At 41.2% G+C, this 15,682-nt stretch overlaps 1 protein-coding gene across 2 annotated transcripts in view; it reads left to right on the forward strand.

Annotated features, from left to right (window-relative positions):
• The window catches only part of CHORDC1 (cysteine and histidine rich domain containing 1), a 134,385-nt gene extending 128,278 nt beyond the window's left edge, over positions 1-6,107 (forward strand). For both annotated transcript variants that reach the window (XM_085623132.1, XM_085623131.1), the window contains one exon: positions 5,060-6,107. In XM_085623132.1, coding sequence (XP_085479258.1) covers positions 5,060-5,218 — 159 coding nt within the window. In that variant the 3' untranslated portion in view covers positions 5,219-6,107. The remainder of the gene's footprint in view (positions 1-5,059) is intronic.
• The last annotated feature ends 9,575 nt before the right edge of the window (positions 6,108-15,682 follow it).

A 15,682-nucleotide genomic window follows, 5' to 3' on the forward strand; every position in this document is an offset into this window, starting at 1 on the left:
TTACTGATGCATTATCTGTAACAATGTTGTACTCCATGCCTTGATTATTATGAAGATTGATCTTGTTATATTAGGCTTCTCTTAACCTATGTTTGTTTAAAATTAACTTTATGGAGTGAACATGACCGACAGATTTGTAGTTCACTATAAATCTTTCGTCCATTTCAATTGCTTTTGTATGCCTAAATGCTCCAATGATTACATCTGCAAATCCATGCTATTTAAACCAATGTAGACTCTTACACTGTGTCATGTGATCAAGGCCCGTGGGAAGGGCTGAAACGCGTCCTGGAGACCTCTTACACCGATTAAAAAAAAATATATATATATATATATATATGTATGTATGTATATATATATATATATATATATATATATATATATGTATTTATATATGTATATATATATATGTATTTATTATAAGACACTCGCTAACGCATACAGATATTTCATAGCCCCAATAGAAACAGGTAAGTAGGGCAGAATACACCGCGGTCCCCATGGGGAGACCAAACCATAGACTAAAATATTGGTATGCGAACCACGACTCGAGACAAGACAATACTCGGAGGACTTAGAAATGACAAGGACCCATGAAAACTACCCAGGGGTGTATCTAGGAGCCCCACGGAGGTTGTGTGCAGTGTAGGAACAAAACCGCGTTCTCCGTACTAATCAACGTGTAAGTGTAAGTCGTGGTTGTAATTTTAAAGAAAGAGAACCCTTCCCAGTGGACCCTTAAGAAACCCTGTGGAAAACAAGGGGTAGGAGAGCCACTTCACCCGTGGATAGCTTAGGAACCAGGATACCTGCACGAGGGAAGCCGGGTGCATAGGTGTGAAGTAGTGTCGGAAACCGCTGTTGAACCCAATGGAGGACTTCGGAAAGCTGCTACTGCTGGAGAAGGTGAAAGTGTCCGGTGGAACTCTAAGATGGTTTCAAGATGTGAAGAACCTACAAGCAGAGGGGACAGAGTCTATGCCACTCAGGAGTGACCAGGAGGCACAGAAGACGAACGCCCACCGATGGCGGGTGCTGCAGGTGAGCTGACGGTGACCTTGAAACTGCAGCTGTGTGGACCAGGCAACATTGTGGAAGACTGGGAGCTGTACACGAGCTGTCCCACATCAGATGTTGAGGGGTCTGTGTCCACGGAAGCACCAACAAGCCTTGGCAACTGCAACCAACGTGGAAGTTAAAGAAGGTGCAACGTCGGGACCAGCAAGGTGCAGGAGACTCACCACAAGCAGGGGAGTCAGGGCAGGCCCGAGCAATCAGGGAAGCCCAAAGAATTCAAAAATTACCTTCGACAGGACCCACAGGCCAGAGGCACTGGAGTCGCAAGAGAACCTCGAGCAGCTTACCAAAGAAGCAGGCAAGCAATGCGGTGTGGTCCAAGATTCTGGTCACTGGAGATGCTTGAGGTTGGGTCTACTTGGAGCCCGAAGATATTGATGGAAGGAAGTCGACAAGCCTTTGCAACGGCAAATCGATGCAATGCACAGGGGTTCGATTGCTGCGGCTCCGACTAGAGATACTGGCCTCAAACTTGGTGAGAGTACAGGGCAGGCCTCGAGGGATGTGGAGAACCACCACCTGTGTTGCTGAGCCTTTCGGAGTCTGTGGGAGCCCAGTATCAGCAGACCAGTCAGCTTAATTGTGGTGCCTGCAGATGCAGGGAAGTGACTACTTCACTTCAAGGGAGATTCCTTCAGTTGTCTTGGATGCCCACAGGCCGTGGAAAGTGTCCTGTATGGAGCACAGGCAAGGACGTTGCAGCAGACGAGCAGGGCAAAGAGATTAGGAGCAGCAGGAGTCTTCCCGGTTGCAACCTTGATACCCAGAGCACAGTCCTGAGTGCCCAGACGGTCGAAGTTGAAGTGGTGTCTGAATTTAATCATGTTCCACGACGAATCTAGGGACCCACCCTCAGGTAAGCCCGTAAGTACCCTAGGGAAAGGGTTGGGATGATTTATGGTTCCCTTCCGGGGGAGGGCTTGGACAGTGGTGAGGATACTCCTATTTCCTTTGTCCAGTTTCACGCCAGAGCAGGGGTCAATGGCTTCCTGAGCTGGTTTGAACTGGACTATGCTACGAGGGCACCAAATGTGCTCCTCAAGCAGACTGAGTAGCGCTGACAAGCGCTTCCACCCGGCCCCAATACACTAAACCCTACCTGGGAGGTAGTCACACCTCCCTGTGACAGGATACCTATTGTTCTGCCTTACCCTGCTCGAGCTTGGCTCAGCAGCATGAGGGCAGAATCGTATCTCTGGTCGGCAGTAGCCATGTTGTGCTGTCCTGGTCTAAAAGACTGGTACCGGGAGCACTGAGGACCTAACGGAGGGCCTTTACAGTACTTGGAACCATACCTCCCACACCGTTTACGGTGTGGGTGGTATGATTCCAACATGTTTGAAACCAAACACAATCAGGTTCGTTGCAGACAATTTCAAGATGGTCATCGCGTAATGACGCGGTGCCCATCTATATGTTATATGGCTGTCCCGCTTACAACCTGAGAGAATGGACTCCAAAGGCTGTAGGGGTGACCTGCGCATGCAGGGGCACCCTCACACTTAAAACCAAGCACCCTGCCCTGACTGTGCGTCTTCGGAGAGAGGACCTCGCTACGTGCTGTAAAAGTTGCTGATTGAATCCCTGATTTGTATACTGATTAATTCGGTCCCTACACTGCTTAATGTATGCGGATAAGGATCACTTCTTCATGCCATATGGACTCTTGAGGAGCCAACTGGTACCTAACCGCAACATTGAGGCGGGTGGCCATACCAGGATCTATCTCCACCAACATCCAGAATAGGTTGCTTTACTTCCCCCTATCCTGAAGAAGACATGCAGGCAGAGGTCACAATTACCCTCCCTTGCCCACAAGTATGGTTGAAACGTCGACACCTACAGGCCTGGACCACATGTCCCTTCCCCTATCTTGCTAAGGATGATACATCTCTTCATTGTTTGTGACTTGTGCTGAACAAATATCTGTATAATGAAACATTTCTGGCAAGTCCATGGAGATTGATTGATTATTTGTTATCAATCACTATCCTAATTTTACGAATTTTTGCCTTCTGATTCCGCTTGGGATTCCTTTCCCTCCTTTCTCACTCACTTCACACTTGAGCACCCCCTTTTTGCACGTTTCTTTGGAGCAACCCTCTTCTATTTTAAGCTACAGTAATAGGAAAAATATTTACCGTCTGTTGATTTAAGTCTGTGATTAATAAATACATGTGTTTGTTGTTGTTTTTTTTTTGGAAACCAATGGTTGTTGCATTTGAGTACCTTAACCATTTCGGTTTTATGTAACCATGACTTTTTGTATGCTCTGAGTCTTCATTGAATGGTAACTGTCTACAAAAGCAATTTATGTGAAAAGGGTCCAGGACCACTGTTTTCTGTACTACTCGACACCCAGGTCCAAGGACTTTTGTTTGGGTTACCCCATTTATTATACGAGCTTCAGGATTGGAAAGGCCTGCTGTAGGGGTGACTTATATGTTTTAAGTGCAGTGACCCTAGATTTAGGGAAACCTAGATCTTTCATAAGTGGTGCTAGCACCAGCTTACACACGCTGCAATGGCAGGCCTGTAGTTACAAATTGAGTGGTCTCCCATGGGTGGCATAACACATGCGTCAGCCTATGGGGGACCCCTGGTGTACCTATGCCATAGGTACCTTAGTACCATATACTAGGGACACCAATCTCCAATCTGTGATATACAGAAGTACTAACCATAACATTTTAAGGGAGAAAGCAGAGACTGGGGCCCTGACTAGCAGCATCACAGTCAGACTAGTCAGAAATAACATAGCACCAGGCAAAAAGTGGGGGTAACCATAAAAGCAGACCCTACTTTCCTACAATGAGTGTTCTTAGTCCTTTGTTCATGCCTCATGTTCAGAGATCCACGAGTCCCTGAAGAATCAATACCAGGTCCTCGTCGACAGTGTAGCCCGGTATTTGTTTGTTAACCCGTTGACCGCAGCGTAAAATCCGCCGCGGTGAGGGTAAATTCTTGCGCGGGCGGGGCCGCGTCGGCCAACAGACGTCCGCAGCACTATGGAGGTAGTGCTCGCAACGACTGTTGGCCGACGGGCGCATCAAAAGGGTTAAGGGACAGAATTTTCTTCCAGAAGGGCCTATCCTATGACCACCATATATGGAGGGAGTTTTCCCACCCCATTAAAACATCTCGAGCACTTCTCTTGTACATTTAGTAGATCTGTTCGAGCCGATGTGGCATTAAGTACCAGATACATCAGTTTGTATATTTGTTCTCTGTGCCCCACTCTCTTGTGTTCCTTATTTATATCTTTCCCCGGTTGTGCCCATTCTCTTTCCGAAATGTCTCTTCCCATCATTGTTTCCCATCATCTTTAAAATCTCCATTGCCTCGGTTTTTCTTTTGTATTTCTAAATTTCGTAAATGTTTGCGATCACGCCTTTAAATTTGGGAAGTTTTAATGTATTTCCCAAGAGAGGTGAGCTGTCTCATTGCTCTTTCACTTTGGGGAGTGACGCCCATTGGCTTAGTTACATATAGGTTAGTCTATCTGTTTCAGCAATCTTGAATTTGGCTTTACACTGTCGAAAGGATGTTACGCTAGCTCTCCCGTACATTTGTCTTAGATTAAGGCAGTCTCCTTCTCCATCTATGGAAGGCTGTCCCTTTGTTTTCTGAGTAAAGTCTGGGTTCTGGTGAGTCACAGTGAATGGGGAAGGGTAAGTCGTAAGCCCTAGTTTAGTGTCAATACTCTGCCATGTTTTCATGATTGTGTTCAGAATTTCACTGGCATAAGCTTTCTTAGGCCGAGATTGCTTTGGTAGCCATAGGACATCCCACAGTGGTTTGCCTATTACCGCTTGGCACAAATATTTTTGGAAAAATTTTCTTTCAAGAAGAATGGCACTAAGCTGTGTGTATTTATTTATCTTATAATGTCAAAAAATATTACATTTCAAATGAGTGGAGTGACAAAAGGTTATTTCCTTCAACTAATTGGAACATACTTTGGATTTTTTTTTTATTTCAGGTAATTGATGTGAACAGAAGTAATGTAAGCATGACGGCTACAAAAATTGAGGTCACTCTGAGAAAATCTGAACCCATGACATGGGCCAGGCTGGACCTGCCAGTGCCTCCTGTAGCAGAGAAACAACAAAGTGATTTAATTGTTGATGATCAACAATGAAAAGTGCTCTTGTGTTTGATTCTGTATAAGGTCTTACAGAATGGTCATATAATGTATGATTTTTGACTTGAGAAACAGATTTTTTTCGAATATTGAAATATTTTGCTTAAAGTAGATTTCTCAAACCTTTTTGTAAAATATTTATTCATAGTGTTGCCTGCATCATACATGTGGTTATCTAAACGTATGTACATATTAAAGTAACAGAATATTTTTACCAAAAATAGGCATGTGACTAATTCTCAGTGTGGGGATCTGCATGTAGGCATTGTTGCTCACAATATGTATGTGGTATGAATTCCTTTATTCTTTTATCTTTCTATTGTGAGAGGGACCTCTAAAATTAATTTTCAAAGGCAAAATAGTTTTACTACATCTGAGGTCAGCATGATATGTTTGCAGGAGAGATGTGATATGAACATCAAACCGAAGTAAATTGCACATTGTGGTGGTGGGGCTCAAATGCCACTGTTTAGAGTAAAATACAAAGTGGTTTTTAATACTTTTTCATTCTTTGTATATTCTGTTTAAGTTAATGTTCCCTCTGTTAAAAACCAGCACGACAATGTGTACAGTTTGTGGCTGAAGAAAGGCAGTCTCTTGTTAATATTACAATTCACTATTCATTTTTCCCCTGTAGTTAATTTTCAAAAGCCATACTCTGCATTCACGAGATGACTTCTGCAGAGCATGGTTTTGCAGGACATTCAATGAGCTTATTCATTAACCCTTGTAGAGTTGCATTTTTATATTTAAAGAAAAAAAACATCGGCATGGCTTCAAAGTTTATGTTTCGGGCACTCTTGTCACGTTGTCATTCATTGGACCAACTTGTATTGGTTTTGAACATTCAACATAAATAGTATTTCATTAAATTATTCAGTTTGTAGTATGGCTTGGCTTGTTAAATGTTAGTTTATGTAATAGTTTCTTTTCTTGAGAATGTTAACTGATCTTCTGAAAAACAAGTGTTGTCTTTAGACTTCCCTCACAATTTACTGACAAATGGTAGTTTTGTTTGTTACAAAAATAGTTTCAGGGTACAAATACTATATTGTAAATTCCTTAATTATGCACACTTTAACCATAGCTGTGAGACAGTGGGGATTACTACATTATCCTAAAATGTGGTCCACAACTTATAACTCAGCTCATACAATGCGCCAGATGCCATTCCTCTTGTGTGTGGTATGTCATCAATCCGCATTCACAGGTCAGAGGCACTTGTGAATATCCAACAAAGATGTCTGGGCGATTTTAGACACCCATGTTCCTTCTTAATCTGGTCAACTCTGTCACTTTGTAACCACCTATATGGGTAGATGCATGGTGTGCGTTCTACATAAAATGGATCCAGAGCACATATAGTTTATCATCGCGAAGTGAAAATCCACACCGGTCTATATTCATGTTTGTTTTGCGAGGTCCTTTATTTTTTTTGCAAAAGGAGAACACTTCTTTTTGTAAGGCTTTAAAGCTTGATGTCTTTTTACCAGATGCCATTCATAATCCAATGCGGTCCTGAGTGGACAACTCTGAGATGCTTTACGTTAACGTTTGGGAAGAATTTGTGTACATTTAAATTTTCCCAGGAAAGACCCGGTGGTGCTACACATTAATCCTGGTCTTCCTTGCATTGCTGTGCCGATTATTGTATGCGTTTCTAAACTGCTCTGCTCCTTCATGCATAAACTAGAGATTCCCACAGGGACCAAGGACCTTTGCACTGCTGTCCAGACCGAACAGTACTGCTGAGAGTGAAATGACCCTGCCTATAGATTCCCTTTCTGAAGGTTTTGCCCATTTGTTTCATTGCTCATTTTCTAGTAACTGATCCAAGCAGATCATGTCAGGGTTGTTAGTGCCATCAGTGTTTTATTGTTAAAGACAGCAATATATTTTTTTTTTTTAAATGAAAGCTACATGGAATAATAATCGCTTTCTGAACTCTTCTGGAATTCCGATCTCCAAACGCTAATTTCCCAACTCGTCCCATTGTATTTCACACAAATTGAAATACCCCTCTGGCAACAGGTAGTTGTGGAGCAAGCATACTGAAAAGCCACACTTGTGACATTCATGAAGTACTTGTTTGTAGCAGCTCTTGGAGGAGCTCTTACTAAAAGTATTAATGTCCTCCAGCTAAACCTCTTTGATTGATTCTGCTTCACCGCATACTTCTAATGTACAACCTTAGACAGGTAGCAAGAGCTCTGCATGGAGTTAGACTTTCTCTAATTTATATTGACAGAATTCTCTTTTGATGAGTACCTGGATGCATAACATACTTTGAAAGTGTTTCACTCAACCGTTGGGCTACCGGTAGTGGAGTAATAAAGAAATATAATCTCTCTGATCTTAGCTGATGGATATGTAACAAGATTGCCTCTCCCTGTACTATGTGGTGTATTGCCAATCCTGAATCTCCTGATCCAAACTACCTGCTGCTCGGTTATTGAGCATATTAATCACAGATTAAAAGGTGTGGCTATGCCTTTTGGTTGCTTCTCGTTGCTGTCGAACATACCACTTTCTCATTAAAGAAATTGTTGCCTTTTTTTCGTAGGAGTTTGGAAGATTATTCAGCTCTCATAGCATTCGTGCGTCTGGATGCCATGAAGCTGTTTAGAAGTCAAGGTTTTGACACCCCCCCCCCCTCCTTTCCAGCAATAATACTTGTGGGTGTGAAATAGGATGTTGCTGTTCTGCCGTAGTCAACTAGGTCTGTCACTATTTTAACCCATTTTCCTACTGGAAGAATGAAAACAATTCCTTTAGTCCGTTCCCTGTAAAAGGTACAATGTATGACTTAATTTCCAGAACTGGTGAACCCGTAAGTACCCTTGGGAACCAGTGAACCTGCTTTGATCCTTCTTGTCCTACAATTGCAGGCATCTTCTACTGGGACTTACCTTTATTACTATTTTATAGCCTAATTATCTGTGGAAGCAGTCACTTCCTGTTCTTTTTAAAATCCCAAATGTTTGTCAAAATTGAAATAGCTCTGTTGCAATTATTATATAATTCTGAATGACAGAGTGACCGTTCGATCTGATTCTACTTCTGTATTGGGTTACCGGGATGCACTTTACCTTAAAGAGCTCAGAGGCTGTTCGCAAAATGTAGTCGATCTGGTCCACCGGACTAAGATCTTTGTATTGGTCAGTTCTCATTTAAAGTTTCCCAAGTCTCATCCGTTAGTCAACTTCTCTTTTTCCGAATCTTCCATAGATGAATATGAGTTGAACTCTCCAGTGCATAAGAACTTATGATTGTGGTTCCGTAATCGGAGCACAACCATTGATTGGTTATCACTTTCCATATTTTTTCTCTGGCGGAGTATAAACGTTCTATGTAACAAGATTTTAGTAATCCCTGACCCAGAAATGGAATGGAATGCACCATTATTTAATATAATGGTGCATTCCAATAATCAAACTTGTCAGCTGCACGATACTGCAGTCTTTATGGATATCTTTGCAGCCATTCTACCAGCCCCTTTGAGATTCAATACTTTAATGAAAAGGTACATAACCACGCCCCAGTAACGGCTCTTCTGGACGCAAATGAGGTGGAAAGTTGTAACATAAAATAAAGCTACATCTAGGACACTCGGCATAAAGATCAGACTGACCACGTTTGAGAAAACACAGTTCAAAAAGTTTTCTACTTTAAAAAAGTATTTTGGTTTAGAATGCTAGTATGTGTAAATAGTTGGTGCTTCCTTTCCCATAACTGTCAGTGCCATAATTGAGTTTTTACCTTATGAGAAGCATCTTTCCCCTTCTCCTGTAAGTGCTGAGGCAATCCAGCCCAAAGTCATGTCTTCCAGCTGCAATAAATACTCACTGTCCTTTGAAGCTAAATTCACCCTACAACGAGGATATGAGTGACCGATGATCTGTGTGGTCTTATCAGACAGCAAATGGGGTTGAGCTGTACCCTAGCACGGTTCAAGGTGGGAAATGTGAACTGAAGCAATTTTGTATTTCTCTTTAACTAGGATAGTTCGACTCATAAGTTGGATTGAAAGGATATGTGTAATGGGCTTCATCTTCTTGTTCAGCTTGCATTTCCCGATTCCTGAATTGCTATTTCCTTTTTAGGTCTTTCTTTAGTTGTCTCGCCAGCCTAATGTGATTTAAAAAAAAAAATCAGAGAGAATTAATAAGTACTTTATACATACCCAGAAGGGCTTTAGGAAAGCACTCACGGTAAAATGGTCTATTTCATATGTTGCTTCCAACCACGTTAGCATCAACTCATTTCAGCCATTTTCTTCCTTGAACTCTGAGTGATGACATTTACTTGGTGATATGTAGTCATTCACCAAAAAGGATGATACCACATGCTAGTGCTTTTATGTGTGTTTAACCTGTTCTTGGGTTCCGTCAATTGAAAGTTATTTATACCTTTTCTTGGTGCCAATAAGAATCATATTTCCTATGATGTGCATTAAAACTAGAAGGGTTTCCATAGCTGATCTAGGAAGCCCCCATATCATTCTGTTAAAATAAGGTGCGATTGTTATGTATTTTTATTTACAATTTTTTATTGCAAGTATATTGCTGCTACGTTCAGGTCACCTATGCTTCTAATAAAACTAAGAAATGTAAATGTCGAACCGGCTTCCAGACCTATTGGCTTTGCCAGTGCTTTTTAAATATTGAGTCTGAAATGACTTCTAATGCACAAATATCCCTTATTGTGTACCCTGCTCTATAACTGCTTTATTTAAAAACTTTGAATGATGTACTTGGTTTTAATACATTGAAAGTTTGTTGAATATTTTTGACAATCTACTTATGTTCCCTTGAGTGAGAATAGCATGTGAGCCTGCTGAAACGTGAAAAAGATTACATTTTAAGACCCTAAGCCAATTTGGACTTTTGCAGTCTTTGTGCTAGATCCCTGGCAGCTGTTCCTTAATGGCTGTCCAGTCAGCTTACCCCCAAAACTCTTCTGTTTGGTCTCTGTCATTCCACCATTTTGCCATCATTCTGAAAACTGGGTGTCTAAAGTGTGTTTCAGAGTTTGTTTTGGGCCCTGCCCTGTCAGGAGCCAATCACAGGTTTCCCCAGTCTTCTTGCATAGTATAGCACAATTTTTCGATCTGATCCTCTCAGCCACTGTCTGGTGCACTGTTGCCCTCTTAGTCTCAAACAAGTCATAGATTTTTTAAGGAGGTTTTAACTCATCCTTCATTAGAAGACTGTAATTCTACCAGATTAGATAATGAGCTATATTTTCAAGCGTTTTGATTCTGTTTCTCTTTATTTTGAAGTGGCCATATTGAATTTAGGCATTCTAGAACAATGAGTAGTCTGTGCCTTCCACAACTTCTCCCCCGACAATGTCTCATGAAGCGCATTCTGGATTACCAGTAAAGACAGAGGCTTCTTGGGCAGTGGTCTTTCTTTGCATTTGCTAATTATATTGTGTATATATATTATAGTTTAACAAGGTGATGAACCTTCCTGGCACTCCTTTTCTGCCCAATTAGCCTTCAATAGAAACCACATCAGTTGTTAACAAATGGAAAGTTGTAATGTGAGCGCTAATAGGATGAAATTTTGTTTTCACTAGGTTTAGGATAGTCTACACAGCGGCATCGGCAGCACCTCTGTATGAGCTTCCTACAGTTGCTCCAAAGAACCGCTCCTTTCCTCAGGTTGACTTAAGAGCTGAATGATTATTACTCTTAATATTATGGTAAACTCGATGTGCAAAATCTGACACGACGGAGATCAACACTAATGGAGCCTTACCCAGATCAACTATTGAGGCTGGAATGAAACGCTCATTGTTAGGTGCCACAGTCGGGGATGATATTGTGATCTCTGGTGCAACAAGACAAGATAATCTAAAACATGTGGCATCTTTCCCTAAGATTCTGTGGTAAGGTGGGGGCCTGGATATTGTCTTCGGTCAGTATTTTCCTCTCTGCTGTGATGAGGCCTTGGTCTTGGGAGTGAGTCGGTATGGGAGAGAAGGAACGTAAGTAAAGTGTTCCTCCGTATTCTTTTATTTTAGGCTCCAGCTGATCCTATATGATTGCAGGGGTAACTTCTCTGTTCACTTAACGTCCGTCTTCATGCCTCTTGCAGTTCTTTTTTTTTCCAGTGCCACCCTCTCATATCATTCCCGAAAAAAGGAGGACAGCCAGGCTTTAAGCAGCACCTGCTCCTCTGTCCCATCTAGACCCCTACAGGGAACTTTGCAGAAGCTAGTCGTGGTCTGGACGCAAGGGGCTTCAAGTGTTGTTTTACAGCCTTAACAAAATGCCCTGCCTGCACAAGGGGCAAGATTGGAGACGTGTGCATGGTGGGAAAGTAATAGAAAGTTCTCAGGACACTTGCATCTCAGTGTTTCCTCAATAAAGACCCACGAGCTCCGTTACATAGCCATGTGTGTATTAGTTCATGTGACGCGGAGTTTTAAGAATCTAACATGGTGATGTCGTGCTTGCATGTTGTGACAGTCTGGGCGTGAGGCTGTGCAGTGGATGCCTTTTATTTTCGTTTATGTGATATGGTGCATACCCCATCCTATTCTGGATATAGGATGTCCGTGGTGTTAGAAGAATAGTAGCATGTGTTAATAAATCAGTGTTTTTCCGGTTATTGTTCTGCTCATTTAGTAGAACTCCTCCTTAAGAGCGCTCTGTCATTCCTTCTGGATACATTTCCTTTTATTTTAAATCCTTTACATGCCTTTTCATTTTGTCACCATTTGAAAACGTGGCAAATGGGTAGAAAATGTCCTTAGTTCGTTTGCCTTGATTGCTTACAGACAAATTATGTTTGGGTGTAGATTTTCTGATAATTGGACATTAATTGCCTTGCAATGATCACACATTTCACAATAAATCCTGTTACATTGGCATTACTGCGTAGTTGTCAATACAATTATAGTGACGGAACATTGGCAGGGTAAGAATCTTGCATGGTTAAAAGCAGTTCTATTTGAACAGCTTTCCTTTTATTTAGCTAGTCAACTATAGTGAAATTAGGAAGATTTTGCGTTGCCTGGTGAAACATATTCTGTTTTTTTTTTATTGCATTACTTCCCTGCCCCCTCCCCCCATAAGAATATTTTATGAAATGTGTGTTTCCTGTGAATCTAATTTCTTGCATCCACTAGATTTATAGTAAGGGTTACACCTGAACATTAAGTAACCAACGTTAATTACTTTACACACCTAGAGATGCATGTTACGCCAAGGTTTTAAGATACTCTCTATTTCACCTGCTTTTTCAGTATTCTCGTTGTATGGATATGTGAATTTCTGTTAGTCATTATCCACCTATTTTACATCCTGTTTATCTATGCGTAGTAAATTATTGTAGGATATTAGGAAATTACTAACGCCTCATGCATAGATACTTTACCATCCTGTAAATTTGTGAAACCTTCCACTTATAAACTTGATACTGTACGATTCAATGGATTGAACTACAGCAGCATATATAATAATGCTGTTTGTCATGGATTTTTAAATATTAATAGACAGTAGAATATCCTGATGTATATCTGAATGCAGTTTACATACTTAACATGTTTATTTTTGAAAGCTATTTATGAGGAAGAATGTGTGCACAAAAGGGAAGAATGACCTTAAGTAGGAAGGCAGAAAATGTTCTGCTCCTCGGACAACGTACCATTCCAAATATCATTCTTATCAAAGACACAGAACACCAGCTACTGACATGACCATCACTTAATAGTGGGATTCTGCCCCCCTTCTCTGGAGACTTTCCTTCCACACCACTGTCTGCAACCTCTGTGTTCATGTAGTAATGCCTTTGACTTTGTGTAAACTAACATTAACACAATCCCTCCTCTTGTCCAGATGTGTGATATTTAAGACACTAAGACGTAAGCCTCAAGCTGTGCTATTGGTTTTGCTCGTCAAAGACTACTTGTACAAGGGAGTACACCAGACACCTATTTGATCCCATCACCCATGTGGTCCACTAAAAGGAAACCGGATGAAAATATAGAATTCATGATTTGAGTCTATTCTGTATTGGTAGCCCTCCACTTGATGTGATTGTAGTTTGAGAAAGAAATCAACCGCTCGGCTTCTGCTAAACCAGTGCCCTCTGAAAAAGTATGCATGAATTTACTGGGGAAAAAGTGTGGCAGGCTTCAGCGGCTACTCGACAGGCAACAAATTCTTGATAGGCGGATATGATGAAACGCTTCGAGAACATGTCGACCATTTTATCAAAGAAGAGGCAGAAGGCAAGGATTTAAAAAGGTCTTGAATAGTGATGCTCTAATCTTCTCTTTTCCAACCTGCATCCCTCCACTCCAGTTTCTGATCTGTGAGGGTGTTACAGCAAACAACTGCTAGAGCAGTCTCTGCTCCCTATCTACAACAGAAATTTTAAGTTAACTTGTTTTGTTCCAGTCAGTTCAATGAACAGCGGGAAAGGTGCATACTGGGTTTTAATGAAGCCATTATATTTGTTTTGAGTTGGAAACGGAGTTTCATGCAAACGTGAGTGAAAAGATTGAGGAGATTGCTCAAAATAACATCCAGTACTGTAAAATGTCATGTTTGTAGATTAACTGATTATTGTCCTGCTTGAAGATGATGTGAATAAGACTATATGTATATTCACCCCATCTGACATTGGCCTACATACAGCTCCTTTCTTGTTGCGTAAAGAGTTTCTTGTGGAACTGCTCGCATTACTTTAATAAATACAATATGCAAAGGAGGACATGCTTGCTGTGACAAGATATATGCAGCCAGTGATACAGCAGAGCTTTTTTTTACTTGTAACTTTTGCTTTCGCATGTTGTCCTATTTTAAAGTCATGGGCCTCATTATGTGGAATTTCTCATCTATTTGTGAGCTGAAATAGGATGGTTCAGTGGAAGGAAGAACCTGCATATATTATTGAGCTTGAGGAATTGGGCTATGACAGGAGAAGCACCTACAAATAAGACCATGGGTGTGCAAGGGAAGAGCAAGTATTTTAGATGATTATGCTGGAAAAGAGAGTGATCTCTGTGGCTCTCCAATGCCCTAACCTTGACATGGTCAAGCTACATCAAGATTCTCGCACAATGTATCGACTAAACAAACTGGAGGAGCAAAGTCCAAACCTGTACAATAAAGAAAGCACAGGCCATATTGCTGCGGCTTCTACATCAGAATATTCACATCACAGAAAGCTATCTGTCTGACTACTGGAAATACAAAGCAGACAAGTCTAGCAGTCATATTCTGGACCAGTAGAAGTGGAATAAAAAGGCCTGGCTAGTCTGACGCATCGTTACTGCTTGGGTAATGGAAGGTAGTTGCTTGTTTGCCAATGAATTGTATGGAAAATGCTGGGACTATATCTCCAACGCCTCAGAGCCCAAAGAAGAATTCGATTTCGATAGAGTGGTCAGGTCATTTCCCGTGCTGTTCCTCCGATCCATCCTTCGCTCGAGTCCATAATCTAACTGAAACAGGGCAAAACTATGATAATTCTTATTTTGCCACAAATTGTATGACCATCTTGAAGTAGTGAGCCCTTTCACAGGATGTTCAATCACTTAATTGGAAGACATTCCATATCTTGTGTACAGAAAAAAGAAATGATGGCAGTGCCTTAACATTTTATACTTTATAAACTTTTCTTCAATTTTCTTCTTTCAAAGACTATTTATCTGCCATATTGTGTATTGTAAGTCTTATTCCCACCTATGTTTGTTGTGTACCCTGTTATTTCATTTCCTTGAGAGCCTTTAGGGTTTTCACCTATTGTGAAGCATATATTCCCCTGGGTACTGCATCGATGCTTTTCAAATTAATGAGCACATAATGCTATACATTACCTATTGGGTTGTTTTCAAAGTGCCCCATTATGTCAGCCAGTTTCATGCTGAGAGTACAACAAATTGCTGTGAGAACCTGTGTTTCCTTTCGTGCCAGAGTAAATTCAGAATTTGACAATACCTAGCTTAATTTCTTTCAGCTTTTTGTCTAAAACTTAATTCTGGGTGGAGAGGTCTTTACTCAATCATTGTACTAAAACTGACTGAAGCTATGTTGATGAAAATTAAAATACTCCAGTCAAAAGAGATTTTTCTTAATGATCGGACTCTGCATGCTGGTTTGCTTTCCTTGAAAGTTCATATCCACATGGACAGTATCCTGCATGGTTGCCCGTCAAGCTAATAGGCCTGCCATAGGAAAATCAGATGCTGATGCTTTTTATGAGAACTGCCCTATACTTGAGATTTGCTACCTGGAGATCAGTGCCAGATGAAATGTTATTTGTAATCGTAGTTCTGCATAATTGGTTTTGCATTTGAATTCATAAATAGCACAAGTCCGTATCCGTTGAACCAGGAGCTTAGTTCAGTCTAGCTCTACATAGTCCTGCCTGGGGCTGTATTCTAGAATGCGGCGCATTTTCCTGGTTAGCGACGGGCGCATCTTTCACACGGTGCGCCTGG

This window comes from Triturus cristatus, chromosome 8 (assembly GCF_964204655.1).
Source record: "Triturus cristatus chromosome 8, aTriCri1.1, whole genome shotgun sequence".
NCBI classification, from domain to species: Eukaryota; Metazoa; Chordata; class Amphibia; order Caudata; family Salamandridae; genus Triturus; species Triturus cristatus.